The following is a 23,779-nucleotide window of genomic DNA, read 5'->3' on the forward strand; positions in this document are numbered from 1 at the left end:
ATTTCACGTTTCATGGTTGACGATATTAAAATTGACTCATTGTAACATTCTGTTCTTGGAATTAAATTTTTTTTTTATTTTAATGATATATTAAAATATTAATTTCATAGTCCAATCCTAAGTAGGTGAAAAATCTTTGTCCTGATCCGACAGTCTGAACTAAATTGAAAAAAAGAACCCATCTATTTCGTGGCTGAATTTATTTGTCGGCAATAAATTCTATATTTTATAAATTATTTTATTACTCCTCAACTAATGATTATTTATATAAAAAATATATTTTTTTTTACTTTTTCTGGTCAACTCAATTTCTTTAATTAACCACTATGGTTTTGAATGGATTCTTATGACAGCTTGATTTGTGAGGCTCTTAAATAACCTCATCTTGTCATTATTGTATTTATAATTGATTGATATAGTTAGTTTGATTAATTGATTCTATTAATTGTTTATTTAAAAGTGTTTAGTAAAATTTAATTAAAAGTTGTTGTGTAAAATAACAAAAAAAATATGAAACATTTTTAAGCAAGTATGGTCAGATATATGTCACTCTATATATTTCATCCCCAATTAGCTGTTAAAAACATTGCCTATCCCTGTGTTTTCTGTCGTAGAGATTTTAACTCAGTAAAATCTTACAAACCTCACTTTTATCAAACACTACAATTAAAGGATTTAATTACTCAATCATTTATTTACAACCAAATCAGTTAAAAAAAATACCAAAAACTCTATTTACCAAACATTCTATTATTTTTATATAATTTTATATTATAATTTTTTATAATTACATATTTATAAAATTATTTAATAACGTTTTTTTATTTTTTATATGATGGGGCACATTACCTTTAGCGGAAGGGAAGCCATTATTGGCGTGATGTGGCGCCAAGCTTTAACCTTTGAGTGTTACAACTTTATTTTCCTTTTTATATATATATATATATATATAAAGGAAGTTGAATTATTTATCATGTAAAATTGCATCATGCAGTATCAGAGACGGTTGAGCAAAAACAATTAATTTCATTGTGCGTCCTCTGATCTCTTTGGTTATAGCATCAGCAGTCATGTTTATTGAATTTTACATAAAATTTAATTTAAATAAATTAAGAGAAATGATTATTGATTTGATGACGTGTGTATATATAAATATTGTTGGTGGTACTTTATATGTGTTGGGTTGGATATGGATAGGTAGGGTGGAGAATGATGGACCAGTTGTTCCTTCCAACGTGGAAAGTGTTTATTTCATAATTGTGACCCATCGAAGTCAGTCACCATTATTCCTTCTTTTTAGGTATATTTAGACGCCATAAAATAATAGAATTTTGAAGTAATTACATCACCAAAAAAAAAATTAAATATATGTAGATTGAAAATGTTGATACAAGTACCAACAAGGAGAAAGTGGTGAAGGAAAGTGTCGGTTCACCCGTGACAAGTGGAGAACTTGTGCTAAAGAGCTAAGGAAAGGAGAGAGTTGGGGCTATTGTTTATGATTTTTAGGGAGAAAGAGTCGATCCTAGGTCCTTTATGCATTAGGGCCTATATGGGGTCTTGTAGTGCCACATAATCGACAATGCAGTGCCTTGTAAGTTTATATGTGCCTGCTAGATGGTAAACCCATTACAGGTTAGTTGTCTCCATATAGCTTACTGTGTGGTCATACTTTGACATTCTTGTCCTTGAGGTTGTACGAGGTTGTTATGCTTTTGTGGTCTCCGCATGGGGTGTTTAGTGGGCCATCTCCAAACTAGCTCAGACAAGATGCACGAGAGGTCATTTGCAGATTGTCCTACACAAAGAGTTGTATGCGGGTTGTTCCAATAGAGGGTCGTTTGTAAGCGGCCTCATGTCTTGCCACGTGTCATTGTCAATGTGAGGGTATAACAAGTAATTATCACGACTAATTACCCCACACGATACTTCCAATTCTCTTTCCCTAAATTTGAAAAGTGTATTTGAGATACTCCAACTTCAACTTCTTGATCACAAACTTTTATTTACATTCGATGGGTATTTTGTCCAAGAATTTTTAGAATTTCTTATTTGATTTAGGCTCGTTTGTTTGCCAGTAAAATAATTTTTGGAAATGATCTGCTTTTCTGGTGTTTGGATGAAACTGTGTAAAATATTTTCTGTTGTTTGGCAGATTTATTGAAAATATTTTTCGGAGAAGCTATTTTAAGAAATTTAATCTTTTCATTGTTTAATTGAGTTTATTATATATATTAACAAATTTATATTTTAAAATATTTTTACATATATTGCAATGATTTATATATAAATAAATAAATCATTTTAAATATATAATAATGCTCAATTATTAAACTAAAATATTAACCGTCATAAATTGAAAACAACCAAAACCAAATAAATTATTTGTAATTGTGTTATAAAAAATAAAAAAAGGATTGAATAATTATAAATTAGCTTCTAAACCAAAATTAATACTAGAAATTAATAATATTATCCAAATGCATAATTAGTAGTACACCATATGATAACAACAACGTTGTCCAAGTGCATAACTAATATTACACCACATTAAAAGTATCAATATCTTCAACCTTGAGAAAATTTTTGAAGCCAAATTTTTCTATGCTTCTTACTTTTAACTAAAAAAGCTTTTGTCTCATATTCATGACTCACTAGATAATCAAACACAGAACAGAACACAGGAAGTCATCATCAAATCCTTCTACCTCCATCGACATCACTTTTTCGTAAAGATGTGGTGTCTTATCCGCAATAAATTGTTCCAAAGAATTAGCAATTTTGGCAAGCTGTTTACCCACAAATTTAATTTGTTCATCAACGGCACTTTCTGGAACATTTTTACCAAGTTTGTTCACCTACAATTTTTCCAAGTTTGTTGGAATGTAATTCTTATGGTTAAAATATGCTATTAGTCCCTATACTTTTACAAAATTTGAGATTAAGACCCTATACTTAAAAGGTTGCAAATTAAGTATTTAAAAATCACAATCTAATTATTAAAATTATAAGTATTTTCTATCAAATTTTATTAGAAGAAACGTAATTTACATGATCATATTAATGAGTAATAATATTAGAGTAAGGGTTTGTATAGCTTTCTCTATGTAAGAAGTAGAAGTTGTAAGTATATATATATATAAGGAGGTGTAAACATAAGCCAAAGGTGTTGTGGGATATTTTTTAATTCCTTTCCTAACATATTATTCTATACATTATCAGTGTTGGGGATCGACCTGATTAAGTAAGGAATAAGTAAAAATAGAAGAATAAATTAAGAAATTGAACACACAAATTTAGCATGGAAAAATCCTTCTAAAGAGGATAAAAAAAACCACGGGCAAAGATAATTTTACTATAATGGCAAAAGAACGAAGAGTACAAAAAATGGAGATAAAAACTAAATCCCGAAAATCCGAAAACAAATAACTCTCAAAATGTAAACACAAAAGTCTCTAAAAATGTTGTGAGTTCTAATTTCTAATGAGTGTTTTTTTCTAAGGTTGTAAAAGAGTCTATTTATAGGCTAAATTTATAGGTCAAATAATAATAAAATAATCTAGACTAACAAGAGTTTGATTAAAACAAATAAACAGAGTTTAACTGAAAGATTATTTCTCAAATTTGACTGAAATAAGAGTTATACTTAATAATCATAAAATCAAATAATAACATATTTATCAAAAAAATTTAAAATTAAGTTCATTTAACTTCATTTTTAGTGATGTGATTTAATCAATAATAATATATAAAAAGTTTAAGGGTGTAAAAAGCCCTCAAACTTTTTACAAATAGTCATTAAGTCCCTTTTTTGGCATTTAATTGGGTATTTAAATTTTCAAAATGCATCAAAAAGACCCTCAAACTTAAAAAAAAAAAGTAATTAAGCTCTGCTATTTTTGTACACTTAATAAAAATTAAAAAAATTTTAATTTTTAATAAAAATATTAAAAATTTATTAAAAATTATAAAAATTGTAAAAATTATAAAATTTTATAAAGTAGTAAGAAAATTATAAAAATGTAAAGAAATATGAAATTCGTAGAAAAAAGTACAAAAATTATCGTACCAAAAGAAGTATTTTATAATTTTTCATAACTTTTATTGATTTTTTATTTTTTATCATTTTTCATCACATGTTAAGCTATGTTGCGACAGGTGATGGCTTTAACTGAAAAAAAGGGGTCGTTAACTTTAATGGTCAACAGTTAAAATTAATGGTTAAAACGTTTATTTTATGCATTTTATAATATTTTTTTCTAATCTTTAATAGTTTTTTATATTTTTATTAAAATTTAATAACTTTTATTTTTTTTATAATTTTTTATCACATGTCAAGTTGTAGTTGTAATACGAGGTGGCTTTAACTGAAAAAATTAATGTTAACAAGTGATTATTAAAATTAATTTGATTTAATGAAGACAAAATATTGATAGTAATGAGAAAACTGATTGATTGATTGATAGTAATGGGAAAACTTACTTGTTTCATTGATTTCTAAAATTATGATTTTACTCTTAAATATTATTTTTATTTTTATACATTGATTAAATATATATAAACTAAATAATTATAAAAAAATGTTATATATACTCTATAAATGTATATGATAATTACACTAAAAAAGTAATTTAAAGTTACATTAATTTCAATAAATCAATTATTATGAATACTAAATTTGAAAATAAACTGAATGAAACTCGAAATTCAAAATTTTAAAATTTCTGAAACTATAATTATTTATAGATATTATTTAAATTTATTCTAATATAGATTTTAATAAATTTTAATTATCAGCTTCATTGTGTTTTTTAATGATTTTTTTTATTTCTTAAGGTATTTATCGAAATAAATCAGTAATTAATCGTCCGTATTCTGTAAACTTATTAAGGGGTAGATGCTGACCACGAATTCTAAAACTGTTCCATACCCAAAGAGAAAATTAAACTCTTAATCACTGATTAATGATTTATTTTAATTATAAATATTTGTAATTGTATTTATAACTTGTATATATATATCTATATATATAAACATGCAATTCTTTTGGAAAAAAACAAAGCAATTCTAATGTGTATACATATCATATCTTATTTATTTATTTATAAATTTGTGTAAATATAAATACAACAAAATATATATATATGTATGAAAAATTTTAAATATGAGCATTTAAAAAAATTAAATATGAAATATTTATTTTAAATAAATCGTGTTAATAATAGATTATTACACTATTTTTGTGTTTAATAAAATTATTGTATTTGTATTTAATATTAATTTTTTATATTCTTTATATCTATTTTATAGATTATATTTAAGATTTGTAACTTGTCCTCTTATCTCCAAAGTTTAATTCTAAATTTTCTTTTTGAAAGTGTAATGTGTCTCTTACCATTACATATAATCACTAGTCAAATAAAAGAAACAATATATATATATATATATATATAAAACAATATTTAATCCAAATTAATGCGGCTATATAAAGGCGCAGGCTTTGGTGAAGCAAGAAATAAGAACAGTGAGCCAAAACTTTCACCACATACATGCATACATATCATCAATAATATATATATTAAAAGAAAAAAACAGTAAATCTTTCTATAAATTCTTTCATCTATTCTTCCATAAAAACATATCTCCCATAAAAATGGAAACCAAAGGTTTCACTCAAGATGGTACTGTCGATCTTCGTGGTCGCCCCGTTCTTGCTTCCAAAACTGGGAAATGGAATGCTTGTGCTTTCCTTGTTGGTAAGATACTTATACATATATATATATATGTAACTCTCAGCTTTTTCACTTCTAGCAAAACTTGTTTGTGTTTGGCCTTTGGGTTTCATTAGTTTTCCATTTAGAGTCATATATATATATATGTAACTCTCAGCTTTTTCACTTCTAGCAAAACTTGTTTGTGTTTGGCCTTTGGGTTTCATTAGTTTTCCATTTAGAGTCTAAAAACTTTCATCAAAGCAAGGGTTTTAATTGCAGCTCCATGAGTTATTCTTTTGCACTATAATGAAGACTACATGTTTGAGTGTTTGCTTCGTTCAGTTGATTGCTTTGAATTGATTTCATGTGTGTTTATAATCTTAAACAGGTTATGAAGCATTTGAAAGGATGGCTTTTTATGGAATAGCTTCCAACTTAGTGAATTACTTGACGACCCAACTCCATGAAGATACAGTTTCATCTGTAAGAAATGTGAATAGCTGGTCAGGATCGGTGTGGATCACACCAATTCTTGGAGCTTACATTGCTGATACTTACTTGGGTCGATTCTGGACTTTCACTGTTTCATCTCTTATCTATGTCATGGTAAACTCACCAATTACTTCTCCCAAACTCCAACTTTAAGCTTTTCTTTTCGTTAGACATATTGATCGACTTTCTCTAAAAACATGAAAAAACTTCAAAAAAATTAGATATTTCTATATTGAATACATATATTCATGTTTGAGTAACATTTTTATCTTTCACATGAAATTAAAACCTATTTTCTACCAAAGAACTGTGAATATGGTGAGGGGTTATATTCACTATTCTATAAAAGGAGGCCATATCTTTTGGATGGACCATATTTCTAGATACCTACTAGGAGAAAGCCAATTAGATTTATTAATTTTGGTTGGTTCTTCTTCTAGTGGATTCAATGAATAATAGCAAGTCACTTGGCCTAATCAGAATGGAGATATTAAGATGGTACTTTCTTCCCCCCCACAAAGCATATCTGATTTTCATTATACACCCCACTAAAAAAAAGTTGCCATCATGTCTTGTTTTTGCACTTATAATTGGGGAACTGTTTTGTTATAGTGTTTAAATTTATGGAAAATGAGTTTCAACCAAATGACAATGACTTGACTAATTTGTTTTCATTGATAAAAACATTATATTCCACAATATCCAATTGTCTTAGTTGATTTTTAAATCTACTTTTTTGGTATCCAAATTTCTTTATTTATTTTTTTATTTTCATACAGCAACCTCTTTTGAACTAAAATATTACTTGGCGACAAAAAAATGTTTTGTCTTTGATGATAAGAAGAGAGAATTGGTGTTTGATGCTTGAGGCAACTTTTTGTAATTGCTTAATATGGTTTGCACATGCTCACAAAACAATGAATCCTTTTCATTCTTTTTCTTTCTTTAATTTTTATGTATGTAATGTTATTCGGATCTGAGTCTTAATGTTGGGTATAGGTGTACGTTGACAAGAGTATGTTCATTCTTTCTAAATTTTTTATTTAGACATTCTCATATCGAAATATGTACCAAACATTAATATTTCAAGAAAATATAGAGTAAAAATTTGCATGTCTAATATACCATGATTTGATGTGAACAGGGAATGATAATGCTCACAACAGCAGTTTCATTGAAATCATTGAAGCCAACTTGCACCAATGGAATCTGCAACAAAGCCTCTACATCACAAGTAGCTTTCTTCTATATCTCTCTCTACACCATAGCACTAGGAGCAGGGGGAACAAAGCCCAACATATCAACCTTTGGGGCTGACCAGTTTGATGATTTTAATCCCCATGAAAAGGAGCTCAAAGTTTCATTCTTCAACTGGTGGATGTTCAGCTCTTTCTTGGGTGCCTTGTTTGCTACTCTTGGCCTAGTCTACATTCAAGAAAACTTGGGTTGGGGGCTTGGCTATGGGGTTCCGACAGTTGGTCTTTTGGTCTCCCTCGTTGTGTTTTATCTTGGAACCCCAATTTACAGACACAAAGTGAGGAAGACCAAGAGCCCTGCCAGGGACCTGATTCAAGTCCCCGTTACAGCATTCAAAAACAGGAAACTTCAGCTCCCTCAAAACCCTTGTCAGCTTCATGAACATGAGCCACAATATTACATCAACAGTGGGAAACGGCAGGTCCATTACACTCCAATTTTCAGGTGATTTTTCCCACTAATTTCCCCACTGTTTTAAGATAATATAAACAAAGGTTTGAAAAAAAATGGGAATAATAGTACTGTCCCATTTCTTGCAATCATTGTGGCATTGAATTTAGTAAGGGTTTTAGTCAATTTGAGATCGTACAATGCAGCAAAGTGCTTTAAATCTTTTTTGTGCTAGAAACAGGTGCAATAGGGGACCTCTAAATGCATGTGCATAACTAGGAAATCTCCTGTGCCTAAGGCAATGGTGGGGTCAAGGATTTAAATTGCGGTCCCAATTACACCGAGTTTAACACAGTTACAAACGTAATGCATGCTACCATAAAAATAGCGACCGTAGGGACACCTTGCAGGCTTAATTTGGGTACTTCCTTTTAGACAACCTTTAATGATAAATATTGGTCATAATTGTTGGGACCAAGTTGGTTTCTGTGACAGTGAAATGGTGACCCCACTCTATGGAGTCAATCAACAAATGAAGACAAATGATTTGTGAAAAATGTTTGGTGGAACAATGAAACTGCATTGCAATAAATCGAAATATGAAGGTCAACATCAGATTAGAATCTTGAACATGATTAGGATCGCATCTTATCAGCTAATGCTCTGATTAATTAGTACTAATTATTGGCATTAAGTGCTTACGAAATTCATCATGACTTAATGGTCTGTCATTCATATTCGTGTGTTCACAGATTCTTAGACAAAGCTGCAGTGAAAGATGGCAACTCAGGTAGACCACCCTGCACTGTAACTCAAGTGGAAGGAACAAAGCTTGTCCTTGGGATGATGTTAATATGGCTAGTTACCTTAGTTCCAAGCACCATCTGGGCTCAAATAAACACATTGTTTGTTAAACAAGGAACCACCTTGGATAGAAGCTTAGGTTCAAGCTTTCAAATCCCAGCAGCTTCATTAGGTAGCTTCGTGACACTCTCCATGCTGATCTCAGTACCCATGTACGATCGCTATTTCGTGCCATTCATGCGCCATAAAACAGGGAATCCGAGAGGAATCACGCTCCTCCAAAGGCTTGGCATTGGTTTTGTCATCCAAGTCATTGCGATTGCCATCGCATATGCTGTAGAAGTCCGAAGAATGCATGTCATAAGAGTGCATCAAATCACCGGACCCAAACAAATTGTTCCAATGAACATATTCTGGTTGCTGCCACAGTATGTTCTACTTGGAATAGCCGATGTGTTCAACGCTATCGGTTTGCTGGAATTCTTCTATGATCAGTCACCGGAAGACATGCAAAGCCTAGGGACAACATTTTTCACCAGTGGTATTGGAATTGGGAACTTCTTGAATAGCTTTTTGGTAACAATGGTGGATAAACTTACAGATAGAGGTGAGCATAAGAGCTGGATTGGAGACAACTTGAATGACTCTCATTTGGATTATTATTATGGTTTCCTTTTGGTCATATCAACCCTTAATTTAGGGGCATTTATTTGGGCATCAAGTAAATATGTGTATAAAAGGGAAACCAAAGAAGTGAATGAGGGTTGTATTGAAATGGACAGCAAAGCCTTGGAGATATCTCCACTAGGATTACAAGTATGAAAAATAAGATAAAAGAAATTAGTCTGATAATAAAAAGGTGAGTGGTAGAAAAAAAAAATATTATGATGTTGGTGTAACCCCCCTTGGATATGTGTAGCAATTAATGTTTTAATTTCTATTTTAATGACAATAGTGTAATTTCCACTAGTTAGCACCCAGGACTTAAACAAAAATATACTACCCATAATTTCAGTGGTAGATTATCATTCATATACATGTTTATACCTAACTCTAACAATTCAAATTTTCAGCAGAAAAAAAACCTCTCAACTGTGTAAAATGTGTGTATATTATATGGCAATAAACTATAAAATCCAATCCAATTTACATGCAAAAATACACCCATGATTTTTCTTATGGTTCTTCAAATGACACTAACAAATTTAGAATCCGAATCCCATAATTTGTGACCCCTCTTCCTATAAAAAGAAAAGTAAACTAGTAGCTTTGGCCGGTTTTTAACCGGTTTCTTCCTAGGTTTGGGCGGTTCTATAATTTTCCGGTTCAACATAGATGATTAAACATTTGGACCTCCTGATTCCTAATTCAACCTATTGAATCGGTCAGTCTGGTCCGACTTTTACAACCATGGACATACGATAGAAATTTAGGAAACCAAACGCAGGAATTTGCAGGCAAGCCAAAGCAAAACACCAAAACAGAGAACATGAAAGCCAATGCCTAAATACTCTTTCATACTTCATTTTCTCCATTATAATACCATGGAATGCAAGTTAACCGTTAAGGAAAATACCTAGTTGCAAAATTGAGGTCTTTGGAACTGTTAAGGAATTTCGGATATACAAGATCTTTTCAAGGTAAGCTGTACAGATGCTCCGGAAAAATTACCACTGCCACATGGCCTAGCTCTTTGCATTTCTCATATCACATTTACGGTCTTGCGAAGTGCAGTTGTTGGTCCGATCTGATTTTCGCCGATCAGCTGATAGTCGTGGTCTTAGCTGCAAAGAATGTGAAATATTAACAACACCCTAAAGAAACTAAAACAAATGGCAGAGAGGATTTGGAGAACTAATATGAGATCCATAGTACGTTCTATGCAAGTAGGAGAGTAATCGAGCCAAACCGATCATGAATAATAACAAGCGTGATCTTGATTCCAAATTCAAAGCAATACTCAGCTTGAGCTCAGTTGAGCATAATTTTTTTAAGTTCGAGCTCGGCTCAAGATATAAATACTTATTTGAGGTCAAGTTTGATTAAGCTCATTTATGGATTCCCTAAGCTTGATTAAGGCCAAGAGAAGAACCAAAAACCCAACACCGGGTATTTGAATCTTAGAGACTAATCTCAATTCATAAATATACTAATATAGTATATCAGATCATACTTCTCTGTTTCCCAAAATTATGGGTCTTAAACCCTGAGTAAAGGCCTCAAGAGACAACGAAGAAGAGCATCTCAAAGTCTAGGAAGCTTCCACCAACAGTTGTTCTTGGTTCTTGGTTTCACTTGATTTTCTGCTATTTTAATTGAGAGAGCTGTGTGAATGAAGGACGACAAACAAGAATAGGCGAAGGAGAAAGGAAGAATGAAGAGAAAAGGCCAGAAAACCAGGAAATTGGAAGAAAGGGAAAGAAAAACAAAAGAGTTTCTGGGAGGGGGAAAATTATGACCTTGTGTTAGTTTTAATAATATAAAATATTTTAAAATTTTTAAAATGAAAAGCTCAATTAAGCTCACAAGCTGTTCAAATGGATACTAAGATGCTCGAGTTTGACTCAATTGATAGCTCGAGCTGCTTGAGATTGAGCTTGGCTCAATATTGAATTTAAAAATTTTTCCAAGTCGAACTCAAGTACTTGCAAGCACAAGTATCTTATTTACACCCCTATATGTAAGAATATGAGGGCTTTGCTTCAAGGCCAAAGGCTATTCCAAAGTCCAAATTGCAAGGTTAAGTGAATTAACAATCAAATTTATTTTAACATGTCAAAGAAATTTTGGTATATTGAAATTACTTCATATCGGACCCTAAATTTCTATTTATGTTGATACAACTATTCATTATTTTAAGTACCCAGGTCCAATGCATAATCAGACATGAGAATGAGGATATTATCCTCTAATGACTCAAAACATGGAAATGTTGGAAATAATTGAACATGCCCATAACAAGCACTTATCCGTGACTGATACTCAAACTTGAGTCCGAGTAACATAGATTACTGTTTCATCCATCCAATAATTAGAAGACTAGTTTCTCTAAAAGCACCAAAGTCAAAAGCCCAACTATAACAAACTCAACTAGATGAGCCTTCCACATAGATAGTAAAAACACGGTAACAAAAAACAATAGTACAAGCATAACAAACTAAGCAACAAACAACCTCAGCTCTAATAACATTTTAAGAATCCAACCTACAACCAATTAGTAATAAATGGGAAGGTCAAAATTGAATATATTTTTCCCCTTTGAACCAGTAGGTCCTATATCCCCCTAAGAGAACCCAATAACTCAATTTCAAGCACCTAATAGTTTATGTAAGAATGCTGTGTGTTATGTTAAATAACTCCTCTTGGTTACAAGTTCGCTTCTCTGAGAAATGTATAATGTTAAATGTAGAAATTTTTGTGCACACTACATCTCAAACCTAGGATCTTTGTGGCTCTACCACAACCTGACTCCACTCTTAACACTAGAGCCAAGCGCAAGTTGCAAACATGGCTGAAGGCTTGTTTAATACACCCTCCATGCATTGTTTGATACAGAAAGATAAAACGCAATAAATTGAAACCAGTAATCAGCGAAGATAACTAAATGGGTGTGTCTTTCCATACCATCTCTAGATACTTGAGTTGCTTCAAAACTTCTTCTGTTTCCAGCTCCTGATGGAATAAATACATCAACAAGTTCAATTAGAGGACAAATATGATCAATACTATTAACAATTACAACAACTAAACTTGAACTTATTATATCAAAAGAAATTACTTCTTCCTTTTCTCTTGGATTTGTAACCTTTTTATTACAAGACTAAAACTGCAGATATATTCTATAATGACTTGAAATAAAAAATCAAAATAAAACAAAACTGGTATTTGTATAATACAACAGCAAAGACAATACATAGTACATCCTGTAGTTGCAATTCCTTGACCAGGATTAGCAGACTATAAGACACAATTCTGTTTTGGACACATTAATGGACTATAACCAAGATTCTTTCTACTTCTTGGGATGGCATGGCTTCAGTTTGGGTCTCCACTTGACATCTATGAGAAACACAGACTTGCATTAACTAATCACAACTTGATGACACATTAAATATGATCCACCTCTAATATTGAGCTTCCAGATGAAACATATTTACATGAAACCTGGAATAGTTATTCAGTTTGGAAAGAACAAAATTAAAAATTTTAAAATAATTACTGATCCATGAAGAGATTCCCTAGTAATACAAAATTCCAAAATCCAAGTTAGTTAACTCAAAAGCCCAAGTCAAGCACCATAACCTGAAGGTTGAAATCCGAAAACAATAACATCAAATAGAATGAAGTTGTTAAAAGGGTTACCACCTGAGGTACGGAACAATCAGCAAGTGATGGATCCCATTGGACACAGCAGAAGCACTCCCAGTTATCAGTTTGGACTTCAAGAAGAGGAGCCCTACAAAAGCAAGAACTTTAAGAACTAAGCATCTTGCATGAGAAACACAAAAACCAAAACTCCACTGAGAAAGTGAGTTAACATATGTGCATATTAAGTTATAGCAACCAGGTAATAAAGTTCCACAACTCATCTAAGCTATACCTGGTACATACTCTGAAGGTAATAAAGTTCCACAACTCATCTAAGCTATACCTGGTACATACTCTGAAGTGAATTCCTCAAGCTCTTCAGAACAATTTAAACATCTTTATCCTCTATAATTATCTACACTATCTTAGCAGTACTTCATTGACCAATTCACAGATAAGAAAAGTGATATTATGTACTTACATCTCATCAATTTTCAATTTTTTAATATGAGAAACAGCGTTATCTACTAACTGTTAAGCATAAGATAACAATAAAGAGGGTGCTATAATACATGTACCCAGGCTTGAATTCTATTTGGGTTAAGTAATCACTACTAGAGGATCTCCTATACCAATATTTATTATAGTGTAGATTTACTTGAGGATATGATTACCAAAGGTCAGCATTTGAGATTTTAGACACTGAGTTGATATCACTTCAAGTTTCAACAATAATTCATCTACATGTCAACCGGAGTAAATTGATTACTATTCCCTAGACAAAATTGCAAAGAATTTTAGCAAATACCAACTTTTGCAAACAGAAATAGCAAGAAAGAAAGTAAAATATCAACACAAGCAAGCTATACCTGCGCCACTTTCCACAGATGGTTCCTTTAGTGCCTCCTACACCTTCTATAAACTCTCTACATTGAAGCCAGTTCCCTATTAAGCTTAATTTAGATGACTTATTGCAATTTGCTCCCTATTTAGAAAAATGTGTCAATTATCCCCAAACCAAAAGGTCACATGTCTGCAAAATATAAATGCAAACCAACAAAAAAAAAAAAACTGAGGTCTTACACGGAAATCAGTAAATTCTGAAGGATCCAATTCTAGTGGTTCACCAATATTATCAACATCACTGCATCATATAACAATATACTGTTTATGAACAACACATGTGAATCAAGAAGCCAATGATAGCATGTAACCTTCTTTTACCATTTCTAATGTCAAACAAAGTAAATTCAATGAAATTTATATTTGAGGAAAAAGAAACTTGAAAACAAATAAGAAACATAGCTTACAGAGTAGAAAATCAAAATTCAATAAACCAAACATTGTCTTTGTCACTAACCAAGTCAATCACTTGAGGAACCTGTAACTACATTTTACTTTGTAAAGCCAACCAATGATGAATCAAAACATGCATCATACAAAACGGATAGTTGAATGTATTATTCAATCCAACCCCTCCCCCCCCCCCCCAAAAAAAAAAAAACCCACACACTGAAACCTAGATTCAGGACTTCAAGTTATCCAACCTGGAATTTCCTTGCAATGAATCAGAGAAACTAGTTTTGGGGCAATATGCAAGACCATGGTATAAATACTGATCATAAACAATACTAGGAACATGAAAAAACCCAGCAATAATTATTGATGTTTCACCCAAGATTTTGTCTGAGAAATCAATTCTGGTGCGGAAAAAAGAAGTGCCTTTGACATGGCATAGAGAGCCTAAACTTAAGCATTCCACAGAGAATAAACTTATATATAATAATTTACGGAACATACTTATCAATTGGACCAGACCAGTCAGGAATTTCTGCTTGAAAGCCCTTTCCAATTCGAACGCTAGTTCTATAAGGTTCAGTATCTCTCAACATTAATTCTATTGGACTGAATTCCCCTTTAGGTGATTTGTCTCTGGATCTTCCCATTACACCAGTGATACTTGAAGCCTTGCTTGCAGTTGTCTCTTTGAGCATTATTCGCTTCTGTTTCATACACATAATACAGTACCATTCATCAACCGGTAGTTTCTTTATCCTGGGAGTGCAGCAACGTACATGAAATGCTTCTTCACAACTATCACAAATTAGCATCTTTTGAACAGTTCCTGAACGACTACAAGATTTACAAAACCTAGAACAACTACCACCACTGGTAATCCCAGTTTCCTCATTAACACAATTCCTAGAAGGCCCAACTTCATCTACATTCCCCTGGTTCCGAAGTATATTGTGGCACGCATCTTTTTCAGATAGATCTTCCATCGCAACTTCAGCAGCTATTACACTAGAGGAGGAGCACTCACCGTTTTCATCCATCTCATCTTTTGTAGAAGCTAATGCAAGTTCCATATTTGACTTTGATGATGAGCAACTATCATTTATACTGTCAACATCTATTGTTTTCTGCACAACAGTTTTATGTACATCATCAGAAATGTGGTCATACACACCAGAACATCCATTAGCAATTTCGTACTTTGAAATGTGAGGCCCTCTACTGCAAGCAAGAGGCATCACAGGAGCTCTAACAGTTGCAATTTCATGTTCAACTCGAGGAACTCCCTTTTGTCCCATAACTGCCTCTGAAAGCACATCAGAACTAACAACAGAAAGACAATCTGTGCTTCTCTTTGAATTAACCGGCTCCTGTGCACAAAAGTTGGCAACAGCAGCGCTAGCAATGCTGCTGCTGCGCCACCGTTTTTTCCTCCTACTGTAAACTAAAATCGGCATAGGACTTTCAAACATCACACTCACAGATAACCGCTGAGAACCAGTTTTGGGTAAGGGAAGGCGTGAATCCTCAGCCTCTTTACATCCAGGTTGTGAAGTACCATCACATTTAGGAGTCATCCGGAAAGTTTCATTATCAGATATCCAATCACATAAAGAAATCTTTATTGCAGTTTCATGTTCAACTTGAGAAACTCCCTTTCGCTCCATAACTGCCTCTGAAAGCGCATCAGAACTAACGACAGAAAGACAATTCGCGCTTCTCTTTGAATTAACCAGCTCCTGTGCACAAAAGTTGGCAACAACAGCGTTAGCACTGCTGCTTCTGCCCCACCGTTTCTTCCTCCTGTAAATTAAAATCGGAATAGGACTTTCAAACCTCATACTTACAGATGACTGCTGAGAACCAGTTTTGGGTAAGGGAAGGCATGAATCCTCAGCCTCTTTACATCCACTTTGTGAAGTACCATCACATTTAGGAGTCATCTTGCAAGTTTCATTACCAGACATCCAATCACATAAAGAAATCTTTGTTGCAGTTTCATGTTCAACTTGAGAAACTCCCTTTCGCTCCATAACTGCCTCCGAAAGTGCATCAGAACTAACAACAGAAAGACAATCCGCACTTCTCTTTGAATTAACATGCTCCCGTGCATAAAAGTTGGCAACAACAGAGCTAGCGCTGCTGCTGCTGCCCCACCGTTTCTTCCCCCTACTGTAAACTGAAATCGGCATAGGACTTTCAAACATCACACTCACAGATGGCTGCTGAGAACCAGTTTTGGGTAAGGGAAGGCATGAATCCTCAGCCTCTTTACATCCAGCTTGTGAAGTACCATCACATTTAGGAATCATCTGCCAAGTTTCATTACCAGACATCCAATCACATAAAGAAGTCTTTGTTGCAGTTTCATGTTCAACTCGAGAAACTCCCTTTTGCTCCATAACTGCCTCTGAAAGTGCATTAGAACTAAGAACAGAAAAACAATCCACACTTCTCTTTGAATTAACCAGCTCCTGTGCACAAAAGTTGGCAACAACAGCACTAGCACTGCTGCTGCAGCCCCACCGTTTCTTCCTCCTGTAAACTAAAATCGGCGTTGGACTTTCAAACATCATACTCACAGATGACTGTTGAGAACCAATTTTGGGAAAGGGAAGGCATGAATCCCCAGCCTCTTTACAACCACTTTGTGAAGTACCATCACATTTAGGAGTCATCTGCCAAGTTTCATTACCAGACATCCAATCACATAAAGAAATCTTTGTTTCCTGCATTCAAACACATAATAGGATTGTTTCAATTGAACTAGAAATTTGAAGTCCCAATCTAAATCTCACCTAATATAATTCAACAAACACAAAATCAGGGTTTCTCTCTTAGAAATCTTTGTTTCCTGCATTCAAACAAATAAAATAAGACTGTTTTAACTGAACTAGAAATTTGAAGTCCCAATCTAAATCTCGCCAAATATAATTCAACAAACACAAAATCAGTGTTTCTCTCTTAGAAATCTTTGTTTCCTGCATTCAAACACATAAAATAAGACTGTTTCAATTGAACTAGAAATTTGAAGTCCCAATCTAAATCTCAACAAATATAATTCAACAAACACAAAATCAGCGTTTCTCTCTTAGAAATCTTTGTTTCCTGCAGTCAAACACATAAAATAGGACTGTTTCAATTGAACTAGAAATTTAAAGTCCCAATCTAAATCTCACCTAATATAATTCAACAAACACAAAATCAGGGTTTCTCTCTAACTTCCACCAATGAAAAGGAAAAACTTTCTTTTTCTTGCAATTACAAACTTGGGTTTCAGTGCATCAACCTAGTGGTTATCAAATATTTGTTCTATTCCAACAAGATTATTTAAGAAACTACTTAAACAAACGATATAAACAAAATATACCCAATTTGCAGAAAAATAAATATTTCATGAGAATTTGGCATACATACCCTTTTGCAAGAAACACAAATAAATCAGAGCAGTTGGAGAATTCAAGGGCTTAAACCTGGAATTGCAATCGAAGCGTTGAGGCAGAGGGCAAGGGATTTTGGTGTTCTTTAGTGCCCGGTGCCTGCCTCGCTGGCTCAACCGGTGGGACAAGCGTCTAGTGGGCTTAAGGGTGGCTTTTTTGTACCATGTCCAACAAGTATTTTCAGCCTTCTAATTATGAATTTATGCACTTATGTTTACGCTTTGTATGGTCAACCGGTTTGAGTCCGGATAAAATTTAACGTTTAAATTAAAATTTAATATTTTTATTTTATTTTACAAGGGTAATTTTGTATTTAAGAGTTTAAGTAAACTTTGACTAAAATATAGAAAATTCAGTCATCTTCTTCACGTGTTTTGGTTTTACCGAAAGAAAGAAAAAATAAATAACACCATTAGAGAGGAGAGCAAGGTTCGGTACAGTGAGCTCCTTGCATGTAAGTGTTTTAGCTCTTATCTTTGTTATTTTTTTGTAGTTTTAGGACCCTTGAAGCTAGACCAATTTAAATTAGGGGTCAAATTGAAAAATGGTGACATGTTTAGGGATTGATTTTTTTTGAGACTGTTGATGGTTTGAAGTATTGAATGTATTAATGAGTTTTGTGGTGTGATTGAACTAATTTTTGTGTAATGATTTTTGCTAGAACTTATCTTTAAGGAGTTAAATGTTACAAAATTAAAATAACAGGGATAAAACTGAATTTTCGATGATTAAGGGACTGCTTGGGTACAGTATAGATTTGGTTAGCTGGTAATTAATTCAAGGAAATTAAACAATTAAGGTTTGAGGTAGGATGGAATTGTACAAGAGAAGTGTTGAATACAAATGTGTAAAATTTGATTAAAAAGGGGTTGAATTCTTGTGTTTATATATATATATATTCTTGGTGGATGAGTTAGTTAATTAATTCTAATTTATAAATTTTTAGATCGAGAAACAAGAGGATCAACTGATAATGGTGGAAAAGAGAAGGTTGCCAAGTAATCGTCTACGATCGTTGTCGAAACTATTTTTAAATCGAGTTTTGGAAAATGGGAATCGACTTTAAGAAAAAACGAAAACGGGAGTCGCCACCAATCTTTTTAGGTGTGATTGGATCACCTTATAAAATGTTTTGTTTTAAAACATTAATTTTGGTCTACGAAAGTCGAGAAAACGGATTCGGGAGTCGGTTATGTACGAGGAAGGATTAGCACCCTCGTAACGCCCAAAAATTGGTACCTAATTGATTATCAAGTGTCTTTAATGTCAGAAACTTGAAAGTTTTAAGGTGCAAACCTCTTTTAATTAGAATGTCTCAATTTTGAAAATTAAGGCTCACTTATTTCAAACGAGTCAAAACATCACATCCAGTAAGTTAGGACGCAACATTTTAAAACCTTCGAAACTAAGCTCGTCTTTCGAAAATTTCTATTTCGAAATAACAAAACGTCATATCCAGTAAGTTAGGACACTATGTTTTGAAATCTCAAAATAATTGTTTAAGTTTTGAAAACTCAAAATCACTTAGAAGGGTGCTTGACTATTCGAATTCAACGAGAAAAGTCGCAGCCCAGTAAGTTAGGGCACTACCTTTCTCGAAGTTTCCAAACATCAAGCATTGCCTTTTATTTTTTTTTAAAAAAAACCTTGGAATATTATTTTAAATGACGTTTTAGGATGATATATTAATGCATCATGAAGCATAGATGTACAAAATATTCTAACATTTCCATACAAACATAAATAATATCATTAAGACAAAATTAAATAACATTAACATACGTTTAATGAAAAAATCATACTAGGGTAAACATAAGATAATAAACAAATAAAAACATGAGTAAACTAAAAGAAAAACATAATACATGCAAAAATTATACAACGATATATATATCATAAAATAGCACATAAAAGAAATAATTAAACATAGCATATAAAAAAAATGAAACTATGCACAAATAAGATAAATGACATACACTAAAAAATGAATAAATAGAACATTTACAAATTATAAAAATATAATGCAATAGTTCAAAATACATGAAATGATAATATAATATATATACATGCATAGAAAATATATATTTGAAAATAAACTATATAAAAAGGTTAAATATTATAATATATAAAATACATAATCAAATGTATAAAAGATAGGAATAAATATACATATTTGAAAAATGAAGAAATTAAAATAAAAAATGTTGAAAAACTAAGATAGACAAAGAATAAAATAAGAACAAACCACAGAGAGTAAGAACGCAAGAGGGAGAGAAATTTGAGTGAATGCTCTCAATAATTCTTATTGCTTCCCAAAACTCAAGTCCTTTACAATGAAGTGAGAGGCCTCTATTTATAGTTGAGCCTCCCCAAATCTAACGGTACAGATCAATTACATCAACGGTTAAGATTAAAGGATATCTACAAATTAAATCTCCAAGATTACAAGATCATATCTTCAAGATTGCATATCATATCTAAGATTGCTTATCATATCTAAGATTGCATATCCTTAAAGATTATATTTCCATATGAGTCAAGCTTATAGATGGACCTTAAATCCTTTCAAGTAATGGGTCATTCCGATTGGGCCAAATTATATGTTTGTAATTTTGTACTGGACTTGGACTTTGTTTTATTTTTATTTTTTGGGGGTTTATTATTTTAAATACTGAAATGGGCCGGGAAAAAATGGGCTATTACGATCGTAATTTCGGTAAGTTTGCGGTCTTAGAACTCGAACATTAATTACTTAATTTAATTAGTTAATTGTTAATTATTATTTAACTATGTTCTTAATTGTTTATTGAAAAATTTCTATTGAATGGATATTGATAAAATTATATATATATATATATGAAATGTGCCGCTATGGAATGAATCAACGAATAATTTCGTAGATAATTAAAGTGAATGTGATATTGAATTATGAAATGCGATATAGAGTTTAAAAAATGTGATATTATGGACTTGCAAGAGTGAAATTGATATTGTCGGTTATTCGACTAGTGTTGGGCGCATACTTTTGTCGATTCATTCGACTAGTGCTGGGCACACCTTAATCTTCGTTGGTTCAACAAGCTAGCGCTGGGTGCAAAATATTATCGATTCGTTTGACTAGTGCTGGGCACATCTATCGTCGATTATCCAACTAGCGCAGGGCGCAAACTTTGTTACAATTTATCCGTTAGGCACTGGGTTCCATCCACTGATTGACCTATAATGATCAAGTATAATGAATCCAACAAGAAGGTTGATATATGAAAGTTTTCGTAAAAGATGTATGAAATGTCTATTTGAATTGTATGGTAAATTTCATGAATATATATATGTCACGGATTATAAAATCAAAGCTATTAGTTGTATTTTTGGTTCTTTGGGTTAATAAGCTTACTTAGTATTTGATTGTTCTTTGTATGCAGGATAGGTACTTAATTTTGTTCGACAACTCAGCATCCAACGACTAATCTTGAACTCAATATTGGTGATGTTTTCTTCTATGTTTTGGCATGTACTTAGGTTAATGATGTTTTGGGTGTTAGTATTTTGTTATATGGTTGTGAATGAATGTAAATACTTTTTTAGAAGTTGAATCTTTGAACTCATGTATACAGGTACATATGTGTATAAGTACTTTGGTTGTGAGCTTTAAAACTAAGTGCTTACCATAATGTTGATAATGCAATATGATATGAGAGTTTTTCATTGATCATTTTGGCTAATATTTAGTTGTGAATAAGTGATTAATGTTATGTGTTATAACAACTTGTCTAGTTGAATGCTTAATTCTTGTTTGAGGTGCCTTTGAATGGCATATTGGTTAGGCTTAGAATGGGCAATAATATGGTATGTAATTGATGTTTAAAAATGAGTTTTTGAATATTTATTTGTAGGTAATGTTAAATGTTTAAATTGTTGTCGTAATACCATGTGACCTCAATTCGGTAACAGAGATGATTTAGGGGTGTTACATCATTGATAGTGTACACCACAGTGGAAATGCACAAATTCGATTGAGTGATATGACAATTCAGGTTTAGGCAAACTATTCCACTACCACCTTAAGACATCAGAGCACTGCACAAGGTCGACTTACGGAGGAAAACAGATGAAGATTGACCTAAATTTCATGAGAAATATATAAACATTCGGGAGCATAGGTACAATTTCTTACCTATTCGAGAACCAATTGTCGCTTAGGAATTGACGAACAAGCCAGAGTACATGACATAGTTTAGATACTATGGTAAGTCATATCTATAATCAGAGGAGGTGAGGGTTAAACAACGTCATCCGAGGAAGCCACGACAACCACATCAGGATCTAAGGTCTGGAGCAGGTTCATAATCAGCTCCAACCTAAGAAGAGCCACTGATGGCTGCACCACCTCACGGTCAGTATGGCTCAACTTATTATAATGGTTTCACTAAACCCATATTTTTTGCACAATCACCACACTATGCACCACTCTATCTTGCTTCAACACCTTCTGCAGGTATGTTTTTTGCACCACCTATGTCTCTAGCATATTACACGCCAGTGTCAACAACAGCACTGATGTATCCGCCATCTCTGACAATTCCACCATATTATTCACAACTGGTGTATGTATCACCATACACTTATATGCCAATCGTGTCACAAAAACCCCCACATCATTATTCTACCAAGGTGACTCATCTTTACAACCCCCTATTCATACAACGGAGGACATATGATGGAAATCTAGGATGACACTGCACTTAACCATGAAGGAAGGAGATGAAGAAGAGGAGGAGCCGAAACCCCAACTTATACAAAGAAAAAAATTGATCTCGCAACTGGCACCCACAGGGTTGTAGCACACATTCAGTTCGAAGAAGCCGATGATTTTGTTTTCTATCTTATCAGGTAAATCATACATGTAAATTTGATACTTTAGACCAATATTCAAAGTTAAGAAAATTTGGAAATAAACAATTGTATAGAAAATAAAATTATATTGTATTGTCCAACTGGGCGTGCTTTTAGTACATCTTTTTGCCACTTCACTGAAAGCGCTCCTTGAGCAAAACATTTTCACTCTACGATTTTCAACTCTCCTAAAAAATTTTACTGAGCTTAGAATCTCTGTAACACCTTTATACCCGGTCTAACTATATGGACCTGGTATAAGAGTGTTACATTTATTGGTATCAGAGTTTAGGTTTTCTGATATCTGAGTTGGAAACAAGTTTAGACGTACATGCCATATATGATATATCATTGTGATGAGATAGGATTTAGTTATTCAATTGTGTAATTTATGTATATTGTAGACTCAAAGATGTCAAATAGACCTCGTGAAGAGTCGGAAGATAAAGTAAAGAGTAGGGCCCCAAGCCTTGAAAGAGAAAGAAATTAAAGAAGAGCCCAAGCTCGAAGTGAATCAATAAACTTAAGGGATGGTAGGGAGTCTGAATTGGAAGAGAGGACTCAATTTGAAACTGAACATGTATTGCCTGAAGAAAAAATTCTAGTCACAACAGCTCTTTTGCATACTATGAACCAGTTGTTGCAACAACTATTAAGAACAACTAATGTTCCTCCTGTTCCACCACCTCTTCCTCATGTTCCACAACCAGAACCATCCGTAATAGTCATCGAAATCCATTAGAGAATATTAGAAAATATGAAGCAAAAGAGTAAGGGAAAGAAAAAAGATGACCCAATTGAAGTAGAAAAATGGCTAGAGAATAGTCAGCAGATATTTGAAGAGCTACAATGTTCAGAGGATGAAAAGTTGAAGTGTGCAGTGTCATTATTGAAGGGTGAAGCTTACCAATGGTGGATTACTGTTAGAAATATTCATCCTATTAATAGAATTAACTGGAATTTCTTTGTGTCAAAAATTAAAAAGGAGTATGTGAGTCAACTTTACTTGGAAAAGAAGAAACGAGAATTCCTTAATCTGAAACAAAAGAACATGTTTGTTGCTGAATATAAATGTGAATTTACCAGGCTGAGTAAATATGCTAAATAGTTAATAGCAGATGAAATAGATATGTGCAAAAGATTTGAATGGGGATTGAATGGAGAAATTTATGTTCCTCTTTTACC

At 32.7% G+C, this 23,779-nt stretch overlaps 2 protein-coding genes across 13 annotated transcripts; one reads left to right on the top strand and one right to left on the bottom strand.

Moving 5' to 3' along the window:
- The first annotated feature begins 5,469 nt into the window (after positions 1-5,469).
- LOC107928098 (protein NRT1/ PTR FAMILY 5.1) lies at positions 5,470-9,603 on the top strand. The gene is made up of 4 exons (XM_016859264.2): positions 5,470-5,756; positions 6,103-6,320; positions 7,351-7,907; positions 8,606-9,603. The coding sequence occupies exons 1-4, from the start codon at positions 5,654-5,656 to the stop codon at positions 9,477-9,479; spliced, it is 1,752 nt and encodes a 583-aa protein (XP_016714753.2). The 5' UTR covers positions 5,470-5,653; the 3' UTR covers positions 9,480-9,603.
- A 554-nt stretch (positions 9,604-10,157) lies between these two features.
- Positions 10,158-17,889, bottom strand: LOC107928096 (uncharacterized). 12 transcript variants are annotated; one of them, XM_016859263.2, is made up of 9 exons: positions 17,679-17,886; positions 17,060-17,369; positions 16,109-16,990; positions 14,766-16,000; positions 14,049-14,109; positions 13,835-13,950; positions 13,023-13,113; positions 12,282-12,329; positions 10,158-10,441 (listed from the first exon to the last, which is right to left on the bottom strand). In XM_016859263.2, exons 3-9 carry the CDS (start codon positions 16,961-16,963, stop codon positions 10,343-10,345), a joined length of 2,505 nt encoding a protein of 834 aa, XP_016714752.2. In that variant the 5' UTR covers positions 16,964-16,990; positions 17,060-17,369; positions 17,679-17,886; the 3' UTR covers positions 10,158-10,342. The 12 variants fall into 12 exon arrangements, with proteins under 12 accessions (XP_016714752.2, XP_040972124.1, XP_040972126.1 ...); XM_041116190.1 differs by having other exon boundaries at positions 14,766-16,990; positions 17,735-17,889; XM_041116192.1 differs by lacking the exon at positions 17,060-17,369 and having other exon boundaries at positions 17,735-17,886.
- Positions 17,890-23,779: the final 5,890 nt, after the last annotated feature.

This window comes from Gossypium hirsutum, chromosome A06 (genome assembly GCF_007990345.1).
Source record: "Gossypium hirsutum isolate 1008001.06 chromosome A06, Gossypium_hirsutum_v2.1, whole genome shotgun sequence".
NCBI lineage: Eukaryota > Viridiplantae > Streptophyta > Magnoliopsida > Malvales > Malvaceae > Gossypium > Gossypium hirsutum.